This window comes from Hemiscyllium ocellatum, chromosome 6 (assembly GCF_020745735.1).
Source record: "Hemiscyllium ocellatum isolate sHemOce1 chromosome 6, sHemOce1.pat.X.cur, whole genome shotgun sequence".
Lineage (NCBI taxonomy): Eukaryota > Metazoa > Chordata > Chondrichthyes > Orectolobiformes > Hemiscylliidae > Hemiscyllium > Hemiscyllium ocellatum.
Window position 1 is genome coordinate 93,479,840 of NC_083406.1, and position 24,133 is coordinate 93,503,972.

Here is a 24,133-nt window from a genome sequence, read left to right on the forward strand (position 1 = left end):
AGTTACTAGATACTGAACAGGTCCTAATATTCTAGCAATCATACTGAAAAGACCACGTTTTTATTGTTTTTATTCTTGATTGTGAAATCAAATGGGAAAAGGACTAGATTAAAAGGACAATCAACAATCAAGGATTGTTGATGGATTGCTGTGCTTTTGTAAATGCAAGTTCCCTGGCATTCATTGTAAATGATATTTATATAGTTGATTGTGCAAGCAGTGGGAAAAGGCAAATTACTGAGGAGCTGGAGCCAACATGCTATGTACGAAGGGAGATTTGGCGAGCAACAGTTGCTGATTGGTCTGTGAAATGGTGACCAATTATTGATGACATTGACTTCCTCTTGCCAACAACTATCTGATTGACTGTTAGATAGCTGAACAGCATGGGTGTGTGTAACTGTTCAGGTTACAAGCCGTCAGACCTCTGGAAGGGAAGGAAATGTTTTTGATCTCCAGGCAGTTTATTTCCATTGTTCAGTTGCTTTAAACTAAGTTTCAATGACTAAGTAAGAGACCTTTTAGAAGTGTGAACCAATTATCATGTGTCTTCTGCAGACAAGTGGAAGTATCTAAAGGAAGGAAAATCAAAAAGTATCTTCTGATCAGCAAAAGCGGTCATCTCAGCAAACTCTGAGGATAGGCACCATTGAACTTAACCTGTCTTTCTTTCTGAAAGCCATGGTTTCCTTTGTATCCGTATCTGCATATCTGTGTAAAAGGAAGAGTTCCATTCGCATGTAGAGTTAAATGTCAGTGGTTCATATGTTAGACTATGTAATTGGACTAGTTATTTGTATAATCATTCAAGTGAGGCACAATAGTACGAATGATTTGTATTTCAAACTGCCTATACTCCTCACCAGTCTGTTTCAGTACAGCTCCAATGTATGAAATCGCCCATTGCATCCTGTTCACCAGAAGCAGGGCAGATCCAACCTGTTAACTACTGACCTATCAGCCTACTTTCAATGATCAGCTAAGTGCTATCAAGCAGCACCAATTCAGTAATAAACTGCTCCCTGGCACTCAGTTTGGAATTTGCAGGATCACTTGGCTCCTGATCTCATTATAGTTTTAGTCTAGAAAGAGACAGAAGAAGTGAAATCCAGAGGTGAGGTCCTTGAAAGCATGGCAGCATTTGATGAAATATGTCATTAAGGAATCCTAACAAAACTGGAAGTAATTGAAACTGGGGGAAAACACTTCACTCGTTGGAATTATAACAAGCATAAAGGAAGATGGTTCTTGTTGTGAAAATTCATCTTAGTCCCAGGACATTACTGCAGGAATTCCTCAGGATTGTTCCTGGGCTCAGTCATTCATCTTGATTCATCAATGACCATCTCTCCTCCATAAAATCAGAACTGGGGACGTGCAATTTATGCATTGTTCAGCACAATTCATGACTTCGAAGATACTAAACCAGTTGTAAAATTTTGGTTTGCACATTAATTGTAATACTTAAGTCAATTATAATTCTAGACTGTGTTTGATAGAGTTAATCTGAAAGTTTAGTAGTCCTGGCTAGTTCCACAACCCATTCTGGGCACCAGTCTGCTTTCATTACCATAAACCTGCAACTGTATTTTTAAGCTGGGCCATATGGCTATTTTTCTTCGCAAAAAGTATTTTATGATGTCTACAATTGAACAATGTAACTTCTCAATTGAAGGCAAAAAAACACAATCTTGCCCTGTCTATGTCTACATGCAGCAAAACTTGGACAAATCTAGGTTTGGGCTGATATGTGGCAAATAAGAGTGCACACCATGAAATGCCAAGTATTGACTTAATTAAGAGAGAACCTAGCCATTCCCACTAGATATTGAATGGCATTACCATCGCTGAATCCTCTATCACCAATATCCTGATGGTGGTTTGGTGGGGGAAAGGTCTGATGTTTGTCGAGTGGAATGGAGGTGATTTACCATTGACCAGAAGCTAAGCTGGAGCAGCCATACAAGTGCTCTGGCTACAAGAGGTCAGAGACTAGGAGTTGTGATTATTAATTCACCTGTTATCTCCATGCCTGTCAGCCATTTAGAAAGTGCAAATCAGGAGTATAATTAAATAGTTTCCATTTGCTTGGAATGAGTGCAACTCCAACAATACACAAAAAGCTCTACACCATCCAGGCAAACCAGGCTGCTGAATCTACCCCATCTTGACATTAGCTCACCTGGTGCACCATGGCAGCAATGAGTACCATCTCCACGATGTATTGAAATACTCACCTGGGATTCTTTCCCTGCTAGCAATCATCCACTTGATCCTTTCAAATGTCACCTATCCAAACAGTTTCAGTCCCTGAGATTTTCTCAATCCGCATTGGCTTGTCTGAGTTACATTTAAACAATTTACATAACAAATAGTGTTTATGAAGCAAGATTGTTTAAAATCTAGGAGAGTGGGAAAGATTTTCACTGGTACATTTCAAAGGTGGCTGGAGGCGGGGGACCAACTCTTTTTTGACTTTTCACCTGGAACCAGGAAATTAGAACCCTCCATATGGTAGTTAATGACTTAATACTCTTTTGTAGCTCAGGTTAATGTTCTGGATGTAAGTTTGCTCACTGAGCTTGAAGGTTTGTTTTCAGGTGTTTCGTCACCATACTAGGTAACATCAGTGAGCCCCTGGTGAAGCACTGGTGACATGTCCCGCCTTTGATTTGTGTGTTAAGGTTTCTTTGGATGTCATTTTCAGTTCCTTTTCTCAGAGGAAGGTAAATGGGGTGCAAATCGGTGTATTTATGAGAGAATTCTGGTTGGAATGCCATGCTTCAAGGAATTCTCGTGCGTGTCTCCGTTTGACTTGTCCTAGGATGGATGTGTTGTCCCAGTCAGAGAAGAACCAAAGACACAAACACCAGACAGTGCCAACCTTTTCAACAAAGATAACATTGTCAAGCTAGAGCCTTATGACCTACTTAAGTAACAAGACCTACAAATCAATCAGCGGGACACCCATGGGATCACCAATATCAGGGTTCTAGCAGAAGTAGTAATGCAGAGACTCTGGAAAAACAGCTTTCCCAACCATCCAACTCAAACTTTTGGGTCTGCTACGTGGATGACACTTCTGTTATCATCAAACAAAGGAAGCCTACAACACCTTCAGACCTCATCAGGTTAGTCCACAAACTTACCGACATACAAAAACAGCGGCTAATGAACTTAAAAGTCTCCATAGAAGCACCAAGCAAAACAAGTGTCATTTGCAAATTACCTCACAAGGACTGTAATAAACACTACATTGGACAAACGGGCAGAAAACTAGCCACCAGGATACATAACCCCAAGTAGCCACAAAATGACATGACCCACTATCACTAGTATCCTTGCATACAGACTAAGAAGGACACAACTTTGACTGGGACAATGCATCCATCCTAGGACAAGCCAAACTGAGACACGCATGAGAACTCCCTGAAACATGGCATTCCAACCAGAACTCTCAATAAACACAACAATTTGGACCCCACCTACCATCCTCTGAGAAAAAGAACTGGAAATGACAACACCCATCCAAAGAAACCCAAGTACATAAATAGAAAGCAGGACATACCACCAGTGCTTGATCAGAGGCTCTCTGATGGTGTTACCTAGTATGGTGACAAAACATCTGAAAACAAAACTTTCAGCTCAGAAAGCAAACTTCCATCCAGAATTTAATATTCTCTTCATTCTAACAGTGTGATTGATATTCTGTTCTTAACATATGCAAGGGAGCAAAGATAGCCTCCTGACTCAGACAGTGTATTTTGTGATATGCCAATTGTAGTTTATGACATTTTGAGAACCTGGTTGCCATCTTAGTACCAAGTGTTGGAAGGAATATCTATTGTCCAAGTTCACAACAACTGCTGGTCAAATTGAAAAGAAGAATAGAAGATAAATTTTGCTTGGCTTTTCAGGGGCCAGAAAGAGAGATCCACTCGTACATAACCAAAGAATAAGACCCCATTTCCCCATCTCTGCGCTGGGATTTACCTGATTTTGTAGAGCGCCAATGCTGGTGCACTGTGTCATGAAGTAATTTGCTGCCCTGAGCTCAGATGCAAATGCAGGCTGGATTTCAAAATGGTCTGTGCCTGGCGTAAGAACTATTGAGTAGCTAGCTGGGATTAAGCAAACACTATTTGGAAGGAAAATCTTGCCAAATCTGTCATTGTTTTTGCAAGTTTTTTCAAAGGTATCTTTTTCTAAAAATGAAATAACAATTTTTATACAGTAATTTAAAATTCATTTTACATAACTTGAAGGATTCCAGTAAAATAGTTTGTTACATTATTTCATTCTTAATGTAATTAATGCATTTAAAGTTTTGCACGACTAGATCATTTTTTTTAGCCATTTTAAGTCGGTTTTTAGTTACATTTTCTTACATTGAAATTTGTTAACATGTTTTTTTTTCATTTTGATCATTGTAGCTTTAGGATACTACACAAATTACATTTTGGAGGACTTTCATTTGTTTTGGATATGCACTCTAAACCATGAGTTTAATGTGAAGCTTTTTGTAATATCTAGGGAGATGTGTAAACTTTAAATTTAATATGATTACCTTGGCTTATTTTAGTCAGATTAGGTTCTCAAAGTCTTAATTAGATGTAGCTATCAAAATCTTGCCATTATTCTATATTTTCTTGCAAAATTCTGCTTTTTTTTAAATTGGTGTTGAAATGGGAAAAATGCACAACCAGATGCAAGTAAGTTCTTCCTCAACCAAAGCTGTACCGAGTAAACTGGTTATTTGAAGACCTTCTGTTCATGTTCTTGTTCACTGGTGCTGGTTTAATGCACACATGTTATTAAAGGGAGTACCTGCATTTAACAAACTTAACTGGCAGTAATTTATTGTAGCATGCTTCATAAATCATGGTGAAACAAGACTTTAAGAAGGGTACAACAAAATACTGCTGCTCAACAATTGATGTCACTGACAAAACTGATGTCCATATTTTTGTATAATTTAAGAGTGATCTCATTAGTTGCTTTGATAAAAGGTATTAAAAAGGCATCTGGCAACTAGCTGACTCAGCTGAGGCCAAAGGTCACTGGATCTTGTAATGTGCTGCCTGTCTGTGCGGGGTGACCTGACCCTAGTACTCCAGAAAACAGATGAGAACTGTTCAAAATTTACAAGCTTAATAGCTTTGTAGATCGCAGATAGTAAAACTTAAAGTTTTTGTAACTATTGCTGTTCGTTTTAGATTGATGGAACAAAATAAATATAAATTCTTGTGCCATTGTAATTTTGTCATTAATGTTTTCTGTCTCAAGGTGGTTGTAAGCTAATAATTTTGTTACAAGTTCCGTTGAAAAGGGCATTATGGTCTTGCAACATATTTGTGTTTAGTTGAAAATAGTTAGATGTATCATTTCAGTATTTAAATATAGGTGTAGAGTCCAATAAGTGCATTCGTATTTATAGGATAAACACAGTAGAACACTTTACTATAATTATAAAATTTAAAATGTCTCCATTTGTATTTGTATTGAAAGCATGATTAACTTCTTCAGAGTTTGTGAAGCTGTCTGAGCCGTTTCTTATTAAACGCACACTTTTGATGTAGCTTGTTTTCATATTACATCTGTATGACAGTAAAATATACAGGACTTAAAAAGTAAATATGCATGTATTTTCACTGAAGAGCAGTGTGAAGTAGTTACACACACACACACACACACACACACACACACACACACACCACATTTCCCAGTGGTTAATCACAGCTATTGAGAAGGTGTGTGAACTGCAAGGGGCACTTTGTCTAACTTGGTTGAACACAGTGTAAAAATGGCACCCTGTTAATTGTATTAAATCCAACTAATGGGAGATTATATCCTCCAGGGAGCCTTGCACGCTGGAGTGAAATTGGGCCTTAACACTGGATTTAAATCCAGCAGTAGTAGTATATGAAATACAAATGTCCTGCAGTACCGTTAACATCCTGATGTAAGCACAATTAAAGAAGTCATACTTTACATACTGTTAACAAAATTGAAGTTTTGACTCCTGTTGCTAATTGCTATTCTGGGATCCATGTTTCATGTGACCTCGTGTAGATTTGTGATGAGACCATAATTATAATATCTGTAATGGTGAAATAGCCAGCCAACAGAAAATGTCTGGGCTCACAGATGACCAATGATACATTATTCACTTTAATGTAGTAAAGGGGCCCTCATTGTCATGTAATATACTCCTTGTGGTGTTAACATTTTCAGAAGATTGGCGCAGAAAAAAATGTGTTGATCTCATTTAAATGAAAAATGAACAAAAGGAAACACCAATGGTTTGAATGGTTCTGAGGAATTTGTTCTATCCGCTAAGAATACAAATAGCTGTATCTCAGACTCACTTTCGTCTTACAACAGCACATTGGAACATGAAACATTGTATGTTCAGTTCAGTATAAAATTATTAAAAAATAATGTTTAAAATGTCATGTCACAACCTTAAAACCATTTTTTTTTTGTGGCTTCAATCTGATTTTACATATTCTTCGGACCTTTCATGGTTCCAAAGAGCTTAATACATGCAAAACGTGTAACAGCACTATTATCTAAATGGGTGTTCTAAATACTGATTGCATAACATTGTACAATAATTAAATGTTGTTTTATTAGTTTTGCTTAAATATACCACACTCTTCTAAGCAATGATAGTGAAATATAGGAAGTATAACATATCTTTGATGCAGATTAATATTCTGTACCTGACATTTAAATATTTATACATTTCTACTCATTTGGCAGTCATGACATTTTGTGTCAGTCTTCAGTGGAAGACAAATAACATGCCAAACTTTGATGTTGTGTTGGATAAGCTAATGGGGCTAAAGGGAGACAAGTCTCCTGGCTCTAATGGAATGCATCCCAGAGTATGAAAAGAGAAATGGCAAATGTGCTCGTGGTTATTTACCAAAGTTCGCTGGACTCTGGGGCAATTCTGGCAGATTGGAAAACAGCAAATGTGATGCCACTGTTTTAAAAAGGAGGTAGACAACAGGTGGGTACCTATAGACCTGTTAGCTTAACTTCTGTAATGGAGAGAATGCTTGAATCTATCACTAAGGAAGAAATAGTGAGATATCTGGATAAAAACTGTCCTGTCAGGTAGATCAAGTAGAATGTATATAAATGTGAGGTCGTCCATTTTGATAGGAATAACTGCAAAATATATACTTAAATATGGAAAATTGCAGCACGTGTGTAGAGGGACCTGGGTGCCCTATGCATTATTCACAAAAAGTTGGTTTGCAATTGCAGCAGGTAATTAAGAAGGAAAATAGAACATAGAGGGACGCCGTTTAAAAATAGAGAGGTTATACTGCAGCTGTATAGGGTGATGGTGAAGCCATAATTGGAGTGCTGTGGACAGTTTTGAGAAAGGATGTATTGGCAGTGGAGGGGGTGCAGAGGAGGTTTACCAGACTAGTTCCAGAGTTGAGAGGGCTGGTTAATGAGAGATCAAGTAGAATGTGGCTGTACTCATTGGAATTTAGAATGAGAGGATGTTTTAGAAACATATAAAATTATGAAGGACGTTAGGAGCAGAGAGGTTGTTTCCACTGTCAGGTGCAACAAGAACTAAGGGGAATAGCCTCAAAATAAGGTGGAGCAGATTTAGGACTCTGTTGAGGAGCTTCTCCCAAAGGATTGTGAATCGATGGAATTCCCTATTCATTGCAGCAGTTGAGGCTACCTCATTGAATTTTTTTTAAGCAAAACTGGATTTTTGAATAGTATAGGAATTAGGAGTTATGGTGGTTTGGCAGGCAAGTGGAACTGAGTCCATAAAAAGATCAGTCAGGATCTTGTTGGATGGCAAAGCAGGCTTGGGGTCAGATGGTCTACTTGTCCTACTTCTTACGTTTCTTATCGCAAAAATGTTTCACTCATGAATTAGAGTCATAGAGGTTTACAGCATGGAAACGGGCAACTTGTCAATGTCGTCCAGTTTTCATAACTAATCTTGTCTTATTTGCCTACATTTGGTCCCTATCCTTCCACACCTATGCCATCCATGAACCTGTCCAATTGTTTCTGAAATGACAAAATTGTACTTTCCTCCACCACTACCTTAGACTGCTTGTTCCAGACACTGACCACCCTCTGTATGAAACAATTGCCCCCCTGGACAGCTTTGTATCTCTCCCCCTTACCTTAAATCTATGCCCTCTAGTTTTAGACTCCTCCCCCAAAGAATCGTTGTCGAGGATCTACCTTATCTGTGCCCCTTATGACTTTCTAAACCTCTATAATCTGTTATCAATTTGCTGATTACATCGTTTCACTTAAATCCTTATTGAATGATATTCAATATGCACAACACCTGCCCCAATGTACAAATATATACAATGATAAAGTAGAATTGACCTAAATCTGGCCGTATTCTTTGTTAGCGATTTCATAGGATCATAGAATTGAGAGGAAGATAGAATCCAAATAAACGGTGTCCTTCCAAGGGAATTAGTTGCTGCCATGGTCTAAATGTGCAGCTGCAGAAAAATCAAATGCTCAAAGAATTGTATCCTGGCAGGAATGCTTCTTTCAGAAATGAAGACCCGAAAAGTAGTTGGCATGTCAAAATTTAAATTTTGAGATGAGTACTATTTAAAATCAACAATAAAAACAATTGTACAATTAAAAGCATCTGTTGAATCCCTTGAATGAAGTTTTTAAAAAGTTTTTTTGTTGAAAGTTTCAGGAATATAATTGGTATTCTACAGTTTCTATTTTGTCGAACAAATATTATGCAACAAAATAACTTTTTTGAAAACTAAAATGCATGAAAATAGTTATTGCTGGATTGTAAAAGTTACACCACAACCTGCTGCTTTTGTGTGCAAATAAAAATTGGCAAGATTTATGCAGAGAAGTAAAAATAAAATATATTTGTCTGTCTTTTCACTATAATGGATAAGTAGGAAAAATATACAAAAAATTCTAATCATAACGATTCAATGTTTATTGCAATTGTGATTTAAACAGTTTCAAGAGCTATTTGTATAAAATAAAGCTTTATAATTAGCTATCTTTTAAAAAGAGAGAATTGTGATCATCAGAGATTAAAGCTTAAGTTTTCTTCCTCTGTATATTGAAAAAAGTATTTGTCTGACTATTGTGAATTATCTGACTATATTCATGCATCTACATTCTCAACACAAGGTAGGTTTTATTTAAGAAGCAGTTATTCTAGGCTATTACTTATTTTAACAAATACAGACAATGTTCCAGAAAGATGGAATTAAATACAAGATTATTTAAAATCCAGTTTATTTAATGATACATTATGAAATGTAGCAGATGTTAAAGGCATAAAATGTCTTTAAAGATAGCACCAGTTATTTCAAATGGTATCTAACAATATAATGATAAAGCCACTCTGGTGCAGCATTTCCATTTGTTATGTGTGCTAATGATGAGCTTGCATCAATTGCAGCAATATGATAAAGAACCTCAGCAATTAAAATACTATCTGATCACTAAAATGCCTGTTCAAATATTACAAATTGCAAAGTGTAATTCAATAATAATGAAAAATATTATTTTTCCTGCCTAATTTGATTAAAGTAGTAATATTTTTCCATTATCCACATGAAGTCTCATGCTGTCAGGAGTGTAAGCAAACACTGATTTCAGATTGCAGATGTTTGGCTGATATTGAAATTATGTAGAACTCCAGTAAAGGATATTTGCTTGCATTTAATGCTAAAGGCAAAGCCTGCTTTCACATTTTGTTCAAAATTTGAAATTGAAAGCCATTATTTGAAATGCACGTTTAAATCTATGTATAGGTTTTTCTTTTGAGTTATTACCAGTTTATATCGGATCATCAAAGGTTTTGCACTTTTTTATTTAAATCTTCTTTTTTCTATGGTCAACAACAAAAAGAGATCTTCTGAATGTTAAGTTGAAGACTTAGGTTAACTGCAGTCTTATTTGTCTCCCAAGTTCGGTAATTGATTTTTTTTTACTGTTTTTTTTATTTTACAGAGAATCCTGTTACTTTCCCTGAAGGCAACAAAGAAAAAGAAATTCTAACACCAATTGAAGATATACATGTTGAAAGCTCTCTTCCACATACTGATTCAGGCATTGGAGAGGAGCAAATAACTGGTGTTTTGAATGGCTCTGATTTGGAAACAGCAACTGTGCCAGATGCAATGAGTGAACTTTTATCTTCCTTGTCCTCTGAAGTAAAAAAATCCCAAGAAAGTTTAGCTGAGAGCCCAGTTGAAGTACTGAAACCAAGTTCATCTGTAACGAGTGTCAGCCAAGGAAAAGGCATGAATGTCAAGGAAATTCTGAAAAGCCTTGTTGCAGCACCTATGGAACGTGCAGAATCTGGACCTGAACCTGTATCATACCCTGATTCAACTGTGAAAAGAGAAGCTCAGACTATTCTTCCAATGCAGTTTCATTCCTTTGACAGGTGAAAAGCCTCGATGTTGTTTTAATTTATTCACCAACCAGTGTATTTATGAATGTGAGTGATGCGGTGATATTGGTGAGAAGGGAGAGGTCTCCAGGGGGTTCAGAGGCAGATTGAACAGCAGTATCACATAACCCAAGCCTGTCGTCTTCACGGCTCAAAGGCATAATGGGAGGTGGCAGCTTGAAATGAGTTGCCACTGCAAAGTGTATTATTTTTGAAATGCTTTCACACAAATCACTGAGCTCCACATACAACTTTGTTTCATGGTTTAATGTCATCACGAGGCACAAATTGGTGTGTCTAATTGTTTGCCACCTGCCAGTGAAACGAACTGCCAGGGAGACAGAAGGATCTGTTTGTCTATCAGGCATTCAGGCAATTGAGAGTGACAACATCAAAAATTTCACTTCAACGGCTGAACCTTTGATCGGCCTTTAAGAGACTCCGCTCTCTTGTGCTTCTGGTCAACTGAATTTTTCAATTAGTTTAGATATATTAGGTTCCTGCTGCCTCATCTGTCTTTAGGAAGATGTAATTATATTATGAAGAGTCTAAACAGATTTCTAGTCAAAGAAGATCCAAATTCCCATGATGGCACTTCTAATAATTAACAAAAAATCTGTAGAGAACATTCTTTATTGAAATTTTTTGCAGTCATTAGGTATGCTACATTTGGTTACAAATGTGGAGTCTGCTCCCATTCAATTTAGAGAGTTTTCTAAAAGATAAAATACAAACTATTTAACGAAAAATGTAGTTGGAAATATAAAGTTACACAAAATGCTAATATAAGTTATGGTTCAATTTCTCAAGCATTGAAATGAAGGGAAATAGTTTGAAGAAACATTACAGTGATAAATTTTCACACTCCAAAGCAGATACTGTATTCCCTTGAAATGAAAACTCCTGTACAGTTCTCAGTCTCATTTGGAATGCTATATCTTTTTAATAAAATGAACCACAAACTTCCCATTTGCAGTAGGGTGAGTATCTGCCATTTTAAGTTTAGTACCTTCAATAAATCATTCTTCCTGTTACACTGCTGGAATTATATTCTTTGAACATCACATTCCATTCTGTTTGCAGTTTGTCAGTACAGCAAGATTTGCAAAGTAATAAATTCCTGAATTATTCAATCTATGGGAGTGTGTAAAGCCAGGTAGATTTGATACATATTCTGAAAGTACAATCTCTTCTTTTCCAATTATTAGTTTTCTTCACACAATATGAAGTTAGGAGGTAATGGTCTATTGGTGTTTTCACTAGAGTATTAATCCAGGGACCCATATAATGTTATGGGAACCAGGTTCAAATAAAAATCTTGAACTGAGAGTCTAATGATGACCATGATATTGTTGCCAATTGTCAGGAAAAACCTATCTGGTTCACTGATGTCCTTCATTAGTGGCATTATTCTGGCCTACATTGGCACATAATGATGTATCAGAATCATACAGCATTGAAATAGACCTCTCTGTCCAACTAGTCTACGTTGACCATCTTCCCAAACAAAACTCAATTCACCTGCTTGCATTTGGCCCAAATCCCTCCAAACCTTTCCTAATCATATGCTTAACCAAATTAAACATTGTAATTGTACCTCCATCCACCACTTCCTCTATAAGTTCATTCCGCTTCTTAAATCTTCCACCTCACGTCTTATAAATATACCCCCAAGTTTTGACCTTCCCTATCCTAGGGATAATACCTTTGCTGTTCACCTTTTCTACGTTCCGCACAATTTTATAAACCTTGACAAGGTCATCCCTCAATGTCAAGTGAAAAAAAACAAGCCTATTTTTATAACTCAAACCGTCTGTTCCCAGCAGTATTTTGGTATATCTTTTTCGAACCCTCTCCAATTTAATAATGTCCTACCTATAGCAGGGCAACCAGAACTGAACACACTACTCCAGAAGAGACCTCACCAATGTCCTGTACAACCTTAACATGACATCCCAATTTCTATGCTCAAAGGTCTGAACAATGAAGGCAAGTGTGCTAGACACCTTAACCTCCCGGTCTACCTGTGTCTCAAATTTCAAGGAATAATGTACCTCACCCCCATGTCTTTCTATTCTACAACCCTACCCATGGCCCTACCATTAACTGCGCTTTGGGCAAGGGCGACTGGTTAGCAAAGTTAGATCTGATGGAATACAGGGAGAACTAGCCACTTGGATACAGAACTGGCTCAAAGGTAGAAGACAGAGGGTGGTGGTGGAGGGTTGGTTTTCAGACTGTGGAGGCCTGTGACCAGTGGAGTGCCACAAGGATCGGTGCTGGGTCCTCTACTTTGTCATTTATATAAATGATTTGGATGTGAGCAGAAGAGGTATAGTTAGTAACTTTGCAGATGTCATCAAAAATGGAAGTGTATGGACAACGAAGAGGGCTACCTTAGAGTATAACGGGATCTTGATCAGATGATTCAATGGGCTGAGGAGTGGCAGATGGAGTTTAATTTAGATAAATGTGAGGTGCTGCATTTTTGGAAGGCAAATCAGGGCAGGACTTACACACTTAATGGTAAGGTCTTCGGGAGTGTAGCTGAACAAAGAGACCTTGGAATGCATGTTCATAGCTCCTTGAAAGTAGAGATGCAGGTAGATTGGGTAGTGAAGAAGGTGTTTGGTATACTTCCCTTTATTGGTCAGAGTATTGTGTACTGGAGTTGGGAGGTCATGTTGCGGCTGTACAGGACATTGGTTAGGCCACTTTTGGAATATTGCATGCAATTCTTGTCTCCTTCTTATTGGAAGGATGTTGTAAAACTTGAAATGGTTCAGAAAAGATTTACAAGGATGTCGCCAAGTTTGGAGGATTTGAGCTATAAGGAGAGGCTGAATACACTGGGGCTCTTTTCCCTGGAGAGTCGGAGGCTGCGGGGTGACCTTATAGAGGTTTATAAAATCATGAGAGGCATGGATAGAATAAATAGGCGAGGTCTTTTCCCAGAGTTGGGGGAGTGCAGAGCTAGAGGGCATAGGATTAGGGTGAGAGGGGAAAAATATAAAAGAGACCAAAGGGACAAGAGTTTCACGCAGAATATGGGGTGGGTGTGTGTGTATGTGTGGAATGGGCTCCCAGAGGACGTGATGGAGGGTTGTACAATTACAATATTTAAGAGGCATCGATGGGTATATGAATAGGAAGGGTTTAGAGGGGTATGGGCCAGGTGCTGGCCAATGGGACTAGATTGGGGTGGGATATTAGGTCGGCATGGACAAGTTGGACCAAAGGGTCTGCTTTCGTGCTGTACATCTGTGACCTTAATGACTCTAAGTACTAGTCTAGCCAGTGATGCCGGATCTGGTGAATGATGAATTTCTGTGGACTGAAGAAGGGCGTTTGCCTGAAACATCGGTTTTCCTGTTCATCGGATGCTGCCTGACCTGCTGTGCTTTTCCAGCACCACACTCTGCTAAAAGTTGTGTGTATGTGGAAAAAGATTCTTACTTCTCTTTCCAAATTTTTACTTTATTACTCATTCTTGGGATGTGGATGTCGCTGGCTTGGCCAGCATTTGTTGCCCATCTATATTTTCTCTTGAAGATAGTGATGAGCTGTCCTTTGAAGTATCCTTAGGTTTTTCTGAACATTATTAAAACAACTGACAATTGAAAGGAAGACTTCAATTTCACCAGGACAATATAGTTATTGCACATCTCAGTTCAACATTCCTGATGACACAGAATAAGGCACATGAAGTGAAACACAAACTAGGAACTGGAGTGGCCATTCAGGCCTTGAGCCTGCTTCACCATTCAGTATGAACATGACTCTCAATGCCATATTCTTGTTCTCTCGATACCCTGTGATGTCCTCAATATCTAATAAATTATCATTTTTTTTAATGTTCTAAGTGGTTCGGACTTCTGTAGAAGTGAATTTTACAGATTGACCACCCTTGAAGTGAAGAAATGTTCTTTTATCTAAATGGCTATACCTCATATTCTAAGAAAGTAACCCCTGTTTTTAGAGTCTCCAACTGGGGGAACATCCTCCCTGCATCTAGTCTGTTTTGTTCTTTTAAACTTTTGAGTTTTAATTAAATTGCTCGTTCTTTGAAACTCTAGTGAATAAAGGCCTGGTTGATCCAATCCCTCAAGGTCATACAATAACCTTGTCATCTCCAGTATCAGCCTAGTGAACCTTCCCTGCACTATCCCTCTAGCAAATATATCTTTTCATAGGTAGGTAGACTGAAAATGCGTGCAACATACCAGATGCAATCTCACCAAGACCCTATAAAACTGCAGTAAGACATTCCTATTTCTGAACTCAAATTCTTGTCCAATGAAAACGACATACCATTTGCTGTCATAATTGCTTGCTGCACCACCCATTCACACTCATTGTCTGGTCTACAAGGGTATCTGGATCCCTTTGTACATTTCCCCATTGTTTAAAAAGTACTCTGCCATTCTGTTTTTTTTGGAATGAAGTGTATAACTTCACATTTATCCATGTTATGCTGCAACTCCCACATGCATGCTCACATGCAAGTTGTCAAAATCACCCTGAAATCTCCTTGCTGCATCCTCAAGTCACAAACCCATCTTGGTGGTGTCAGCAGCAAACATGGAAATACTATATTTGTTTCTCTCATACAAGTCATTTATATATATATATATTATATATGTGAAAAATAACTGGGGCACTGATTACTGAAAAAGACTCATTTATTCTTGCTCTCTGTTTCCAATCTGTCAACCAGCCTTCAGTCCATGCCAGTACACTGCCTCCAATCCCTTGTGCTTTAATTTTGCCTAATTAGCCTCTTATTAAAAGCTTCTTGAAATCCACATATTCACTGGTTCTCCCTTATCTGTTGTACTAGTTACATACTCAAAAAAACTCCAATAGATTAGTCGAGCCTGATTTCCTCTCCTGAATCCAGCTGAGTTTTGTGTACTTCCATTAATCCTTTCCAAGTGTTCTGTAATCACTTTTATAACTGACTCTACCATTTTCCCCACTATGGGACAACCTGTCTGGAGTTCTGTTTCTTTGTCCCTCCTATTTTAAATAATGGGATTACATTTGCTATTGTACAATCCACAGGAACTGCTTCAGAGTCGATGAATTTTGGAAGATGACCATCAATGCATCCAATGTTTTCAGTTCCCATTTCTTTAGTATTCTGGTGTGTGAATTATCAAGCCCCAGGAATTTAACAGTTTAGAACTCCATTAATTTCTCAAGTATTATTTTTTTCAAAACTGATTTTCTTCAATTTCTCTCTTTTACTAGACTCTTAGTTCCCTAACGTTTCTGAAAAATTATTTATCTTTTTGAAGACACAATTAAAATATATATATATATATATATATATATATATATTCAATTATTCTTGCCATTTCTTTAATTCCAATTATAATTTACACCATTTCTAATTATAAGGACCTACATTCATTCTACGCTATTTATAGAAGATTTTTCAGTCAGTTTTTAATGTGCTCTGCAAATTTGCACTCATGTTCTATTTCCCCCTCTTGATTGATGTTTTTGGCTTCTATTGCTGATTTCCAAACTGCTGCTTGTCCTCAGATTGGCTGCAGTTTCTGGCAGTTTTATGTGCCTTCTCTATGAATCTAATACTTTGCCTAATTTCTATTGTAAGCAGGGGTTGAGTCACTTTTTCAGTTTTATTTTTGCATCAAATAAAAAAATTAATACATGTATTCCATAAATATGAGCCATTTTCTATCTACCACTATCGTTTTAATAAGGTTCCCCATTCTGTCATGATCTTTTTTGTATTTCCTAACCTTGTATACCCTTTATTTATTTATGGCCCTAGTTTCGGATTAAACATCTTCACTGTTCACACTGATGGAAAATTCTACAATTTTACAGTTGCTCTTCACTAACTGACTCCAGACAAGAAGATTTGTTAATTAATCCCTTCTCATTGCACAATACCCAGTCTAGATAGCCTACTCTCCAGTTGGGTCTTCTCATATAGCTCGAAGAAAACCATCATAAACGCTGCAGGAAATCCTCCTGTTAGATTGGACAAACTAAACTAGCAACTTATACGATGTGTAGATCACAGTCACCAATGATTACAGTTGTAACCTTATTGTATGTGTCTCTTACATCCTGCTTAACGTCTTCCAAAACATCTCTGCTACTGTTTGGGAGACTGTCGACAGCCCCATCAATATTTTCTGCCCCTTGGTGTTTCTCATCTCCAGCCGCACAAATTCCACATCATGTTTTTCTGAGGCATTATCCTTCCTCACTAGTGCTTTGATGTGATCCTTTACTAACAGCTCCTTTCCCTGTTTGTCTATCCTTCCTAACTATTGAATACTGCTGGATGTTTAGTTTCCAATCTTCTTCTTCCTGTAGTTATCTCTTTGTAACTATACCATAATTGTGTATATCCATTTACCTTGTGAATGCACTGGACATAAAAAGAAAAGTCTAAAGGTGTTGTATTTTAGACATTGTTGGTCATTTTTGTTTTATTTTGCATTATGAATCTATTTATTTTTCTGCCTTCTATTTTACTTCTCATTTTCTTGTCTTTTGTTTTTATCTTGTTTCCTCTTCTCTATCTTCCTGCTCAGGTTCCCAACCCAACCATTCTAGTTTAAACCTTCCCTGAGAGCACTAACAAACAACCTCTTGAGGACATTGTTCCCAGTTTGGCCTAAATGCAATCACCTTTCTCAGAACCAGTACCAGTATTCCCAGGAAACTGAATCCCTTGTCCCTTTTACTAATTCTTCAGCCACTGTATCCTGTTATTTTTACGCTTGGTAGCAGATGGCACTGGTAATTCTGAGAGTATTACCTGCGAGGTCCTGCTTTTTTTATTAACCTTCCCATCCCTTAAACAGCTTTTCTCTTTACTTACATTGTGGATACAGGTATGAACCTTGATGAGTGGATCTTCAGCCTTCTCCTTTGGAATGCCCTGCAGCCTGTACAAGCCCTCATGGGCTCTGGCACTAGAGACATAACATACCATCTTGGTATCTCTTTTGTGGCTGTAGAAGTGCCAATCGGTTTTCATTATTAATGAAGCCATGTATCCCTACCACTCCTCTTCCTCCTCTCTTGTTCTATAGAGCCAACCATAGTGCTATGGTCCTCCTTGTGCTAATTCCCGAGAAGTTGTCTTCCCCAACAGAGTGCAAATTTATATATCTTTTTGGAGAAGGGGTCGGCTGCTGGTGTGTCCAGCATTCCCTGCCTTCCTTTACGCTGCCTTGTGTTCACCCATTATTTTTTGCCTGGTAAGTTTTACCTGTGTTGTGAGCACCTCACTTGAATGTGCTGTCCATGGATACCCCAAAGTGAGTTCATCTACATTTCCAGCTTTGAAATGCTGTCAGCAGTAGCTGTAGAAGGACACACTTCCTGCACACACTGTCAACAGAGACACTGGAAGTATCCATGACTTCCCACAGAGCACAAGAGGAACATATCATGCATGCAAACTCTGCTGCTGTGACTTCCTTTTAGTTTAACTATTAGTTACTTTGTTTAAAGAATGCTAATTATGCAAGGGACTTTATCCACTCCAAACACTCCCATCACAGTCCAAAGTTCCTATCTTATTTTGTTTAGTAGACTGCAACAGTTTAATTAGTAAAAACAAAATAGAAGTAGAGCCCTCACCTGACCGTATTCTATATTCTTTCTAGTTTAGAGCTCTTTAAAGATGCACACTGGTAACACTGTCAACTGTGCCTACTACCACCAGCACTATCTCACTGAATTCACTGCTGTCCTCATGCATTTTTTTAAAATTGAGTTTACCGCTCTTACACATGGCTGAATACTGAGTTCACCACTTTTCTCTCACGCTGCTTTATATCAAGTTCACTGCTCTCCTCTTGCACTGCTTACTTGCATCACACTCCTCTCAGTCTAAAGTGAATGCTTTTTGAAATGACGAAGTTACTGTAAAGAAACACTTAAATGAGAACACACAGTAGTTTATTCTTAGTGGTTTCTATTGTGTAAGACAATCAATGTGAAAAGGTTAGTCATGCTGAAGCTGAAGCTCTGCCCACTTTGATGTATAACACAACCACTGTGTGCAGCATTGGTTATTTTGAGGCAGTTGTATTAGAGACTGTCGTGGCTTTTAATCATCATATTAACATCAGTATAATGTAACTATCAGTGCAATGTAACTTATACATGGTCACTAAGATATAGTAAACCCCTTCTCGTTCCTGAAATAAGTGTCTTTTCTGTTGAGACCTATTTGTGGTTCATTATTCAGTACAAACTACTAGGAACTCCCTAGGCTAGCAAAATTGGAAGCAGTATTCTACCTGAGGTACCAGACGTTATCATCAATATTATAGCACATTTCTATGCCTCAATAATTTTGCTGATCTCTTCTTATCCTCATTATCCAAGTACAGCACTGTTGGCATTATCCTTCTTTGAAAAGAACATGAAAAATAAGAGCAGGAATAATCCAAATGGCCCTTGAAAACTCTCTTGCCATTCAATAATCTATGGTTAATCTATTCGCTCCCATTTTCCCGCCTTAATCTCTATCTCTTGATTCCATTAACATGGAGAAAATGACTGCCGATCTCAGTCCCCCACCATTCTCAAAATTGAATACATTGAATCTGAAAGAAACAAATCAATAACCCTGTAGGTTATGGCACCTCAAGTTCATATCCAAGCATATTGCAGATGTAATGAACGTTGCTGTCTCTACAACTATTTCAGACCGTAAGTTCCAGCAAGAGCTGGTTCAAAATAAAATTGAAATAGATTGTAAGTAGCACTGGTCATTGTGTCGTCTCAAGTTACAAACTGCCAATCGAAGAACGAGCTGCTAATTCCAACTGTCTTAGTTTTTAAAAAAATTAATCCATGTTAATAAAATCCCAATGAAGTCATGCCCACTAATCTCTTCAAGCTTAAGAAATAGGACCAGAAGAAGACCATAACCACCGCCACCATTTATTATGATCATGGCTGATGTTGGTTTTCAATTCCACTTTCCAATCTGCTTGTCATATGCCTTAGTTCCATGTAAGGCCTGCCTACCTTAGTCTAACTAAATTTATTCAACAATCTCGTACCTATAGCCCTGCACGGGAGAATATTTCAAAGGTTCATAGCCCTTTGAGTGAAGTCATTTTTTTTCCTCTTTGTCTGTCTTAAATGATCAGCCCCTTATCCTCAAACTTACCTCATTAGTTATGGATTATGGAGCTCAGAGAAATTGTTAATTAGTGGCTAGCTTGAATTGTTTGTTTTAAAGCTGATGTTTTCAGGAAGTGTTAAGTAGAGGTTTCCCTCAAATGTCTTGTCTGTAACTGGGGCTAGTGAATGTGAGAGTCTTGCTTTTTTTTTATTTGAAGTCTTTTTTTTCTTTAATTTGGCAAATAACTGATTACTCAAATTAAGAGAAGTTTTTGTAGTGTGGCCTTAAGTGGGGGGTATGCAATCTGTGGGAAGCTGTAGCTAGTAAATTAGTGGCTGACTTATAGGTTTTTTGTAGGCCTAAGTTGTTTTCAGGAAGCATAAATAGAGGCCTCCTTCAGTATGCTTTGGTTATTAAGAGTATTAAGAGTGATGTCACTGAAGGGTGGGTGGAGGTACATCTCTATTTTATCTTTTTCAGCTACCTGGAGTTGCTTGTAACTTTGGATCGGAAGGAAAAATTGACAAGTGAGCATTGTTAAATTATTCCACTATTCTAGTTGTAACAGGTTTTAAAGTTACAGGGAGGACAAGTCAGTTTGGCCAAATAAAGTGTGCATTCTGCTTTGTTTCCGTATGACGTCACACACAATGTGTCACTGGTAAACAAGTCCTGCAGAAAGTTTCACCTGCAAAGGTTTGAACTGCAAGTTTTGGAAATTGAGAGGCAATTGGAATCACTGTCATTTATTCACAAAGCGATAGGCTATGTGATAGAACGTTTGAGATGTGGGGTTAGAACAGTTCAAAGGATGACCGCGAGACATTCTAAAGAAGCCTGATTGGCATTGTTGGAGACAGCTGAGTCAATTTCGCTTGTGAATTGCTATCTACTTTTGAATACTGGTGAAGACAGAGAGTCATGTCAGTGGCACTACAAGTGCCTCAGCTGTACAGAGAAAGGAGGAGATGGAAGATACAAAAGGGAAGAGCAATAGTGATATTCCATACTCTGGTTCTGACAGGCATATCTGTGACAGTTGACATGACTCCAGAGTGGTTCGTTGCCTCCCTATTGCCAAGGTATAGAATGTGACAGAATTGATGTGGGATGTTTTATGGTGCAGGTGATCAGCATGCGCTACACTGTCTGGCTGGTTCCAAATGACTTAGGTATAAATAGTTATATAGTCCTAAAAGCAGATTTGAGGGATTTAGTTAGGAGAAAGGCAGAACACCCAAAACAGTAGTTTCATGATTGCTCCCAGTCCCAATTAGTTGCAAGCATAAAAAGAATTGAACATGTAGCGGGAAAGTTTAGAAGAGTGGACATCAGATTTCTGGAGCATTGGGATCATATGTGGGGAAGGTGACAACTTGTGTAAACCAGGCAGTCTACACTTGAATAGTACTGGGATAAATAGACTAGGAGAGAGATTTGTGAATACTGTTGCAGAAGATTTAATCTGAGAGACCCTGATGAAAATTAAGAGCAAAGATTGAGAGGCACTTTGTAGGTATTAGTGAAAGACGGAGGAAGCGGAGATTAAAATGTGTACAGCACAGAAATTTGGCACTATTTTGTAAGAAAAAGATGTATAGCAAATAAAACCATTGAGCTCAGTGCACAGATGGACATGTGACAGCATTATATCATAAACATTTGATGAAATCTTAGCTTAGAGAGAAAAAAAAGATTGGAACTTGGGTCCCTGGAAAAAGTATTTTCAGGTAAGATGGAAAATAAAGTATGGGTGTATAGTCTTATTGATTAAAGGATCAATTAAAATTGTGAGGACGGATTACATAGTAAACGAAGCACCAAATGAGGTAATATGGGTTGACTCTGGAACAAAAAAGAGGCAACCACTTGACTAGGCTTGGATTATAGATCCTCAAATATTGAGAGAGTGTTAGAGGAGCAAATGCATAGATTTCTGAGTGCAAAAATAACAGGACAGTCATCATAGAGTCATAGAGATATACAACATGGAAACAGACCCTTCGATCCAACTCGTTCATGCCGAGCAGATATCCCAACCCAATATGGTCTCAACTGCCAGACCCACCCCATATCCCTCCAAAACCTTCCTAATCATATACCCATCCAGATGCTTTTTAAATGTTGCAATTGTACCAGCCTCCATCACTCTGGCAGCTCATTCTGTACACGTACCATCCTCTGAGTGAAAAAGATGCCCCTTAGGTCTCTTTTATATCATGTCCCTCTCACCCTAAACCTATACCCTCTAGTTCTGGACTCCTCCACTGCAGGGAAAAGACTTTTGTCTATTTGCCCTATCCATGCCCCTCATGATTTTAGAAACCTCTATAAGATCACCCCCCGCCAGGGATAACAGTCCCAGTCTTTTCAGCCTCTCCCTATAGCTCCAATCCTCCAACCCTGGAAACATCCTCGTAAATCTTTCTGAACCCTTTCAAGTTTCGCAACATCCTTCTGATGGGAAGGAGACCAAAATTGCACACAATATTCCAAAAGAGGCCTGACCATTGTCCTGTGCAGCCACAACATGACCTCTTTGCTCAATACTCTGACCAATAAAGGAAAGCATACCAAAAGCCACCTTCACTATCCTATCTACCTGAGACTCCACTTTCAAGGAGCTATGAACCTGCACTCCAAGGTCTCTTTGTCCAGCAACACTCCCTAGGACCTTACCATTAAGTGTATAAGTCTTGCTAAGATTTGCTTTCCCAAAATGCATCACCTCGCATTTATCTAAATTAAGCTCCACCTGCCACTCCTCAGTCCATTGACCCATCTGATCAAGATCCCTTTGTAATCTGAGGTAACCTTCTTTGCTGTCCACTACACTTCCAATTTTGGTGTCATCTGCAAACTTACTAACTAATATTTGGGAATTTCAACTATCCAAATAACTTCTGGCATACAAACAGAGCAAAAGGCACACAGGCCTCAGAATGCAAATTTTATTTAATAAAAAGTATGAATCGAGCCCAATGAGGGAGATCACAGTTCCAGATCTGGTTTCAGGAAACAAACCTGGGTAGGTTCAGCAAGTAGTAGATGGAGACTATTTTTGACATTGTAATCATAATGCAGTTAGATTAGCATCATTATAGAGAGAGACAAAGAACATAGAGTAAAAGTTCTAAATTGAGAAGGCAAATTTTGCAAAGCTGAGAAAGCATCTGGCATAAGTGAACTAGATCTATCTATTTGAAATGAAGTATGTGGAAAATCCACAGGAGGCATTCAAATTTGAGATTCAATAGAATCGAAAAGCCCAGTTTCCCCATAAAGGAAACAACTGGTATTGAATTTAGAAGCTCCAGGTTATCCAGAAGTATACAAGTCTAGATAAAGAGAAAGATAGAGTTTATGACAATCTCAAAAATGTAATATTTTAAGAAGCTTAGATGAATATCAAATACTGGACTGAAATGAAAAGGAAATTAGGAAAGGCTTTGCTCTCAGCAGAGGCCCCTTCTCTTTTTCATACCTAACATTTACACCTGAGACATTTCCCATTGCTCCTCTGCCACCTTAATACAGGCTTTGTCTTTTACTCCAGGCATTCTCACCATCTGTTCCCTTTGTTTCTTTTCCTCCTCTGTCACTAGCATAAAAATCATAATTTTCCAGCTGCTTTCAGTTATACTAAAGAGTTATACTAAACTCAAAATATTTAAGCCATTTCTCTCTCCACACTTGCTGACAGACCTGCTACATTTCTCTAACATTTTGTTTTTTATTTCTGATTTCTGGCATCAGAAGCGTATTAGTTATGAATGCAAAATATTGGCTGATAAAGATGTTTTCAGTATGTTAAAAGCAACAGAATGACGAAGACAAAAGGTAGTGTGTGCCTAGAATGCAGAAAATGTGGGAAAGATCCTAGTGAATCTCTCTGTCTTCCAATTGTCGAAGGATGATGCAGAAATTTTCGTTAAAGGGCAATATGTAATACTACTTCAAACAAGTACAATGAGAAGGGGAGTATTGTAGGATTCACCTTGAAGGTGGTCAATTACTGGGGCCAAATGCATTGTATCTTAGGCTGTTAAAGGAATCCAAGGTAGAAATCCCAGATGCTCTGAAGATCATGTTCTAATCCTCCTAGATACATTTGAGGTACGAGGGGATTGGAAGTCTGTGAACATGGTACTGCTGTTCAAAAAAGGCTGCAAGATTTAGGACCAAATAATTATAGACTACTCAGTTTGACCTCAATGATGGGCAATATCAGCATTAAGGTATAATCAAAGTGAGATTAATAAGGGATAGTCTGCATGGTATGTTCAGGGAATATTGTATCTAAATATGATTTTTTGAGAAAGTAACTAAGAGGATTGATGAGGGTGGTGCAGTGGATTTTGTGTCCATAGATGTTAGTGAAACATTTGACAAGCTCCCACGTGGTAGATTGCTCAAAAATTAAAGCCCAGAGAAACAGAGCAAAGTAGCAAGTTGGATCCAAAATTGGCTCAGGAAACAAAGGATGGATGTTTTTTTGCAAAAATAGTTTCTAGTGATGTTCCACGGGGCTCGAATGGGGAATC

At 38.1% G+C, this 24,133-nt stretch overlaps 1 protein-coding gene across 2 annotated transcripts in view; it reads left to right on the forward strand.

Moving 5' to 3' along the window:
- The window catches only part of nbeaa (neurobeachin a), an 861,601-nt gene that overhangs the window by 306,080 nt on the left and 531,388 nt on the right, over positions 1-24,133 (forward strand). For both annotated transcript variants that reach the window (XM_060826144.1, XM_060826143.1), the window contains one exon: positions 10,009-10,447. In XM_060826144.1, coding sequence (XP_060682127.1) covers positions 10,009-10,447 — 439 coding nt within the window. The remainder of the gene's footprint in view (positions 1-10,008; positions 10,448-24,133) is intronic.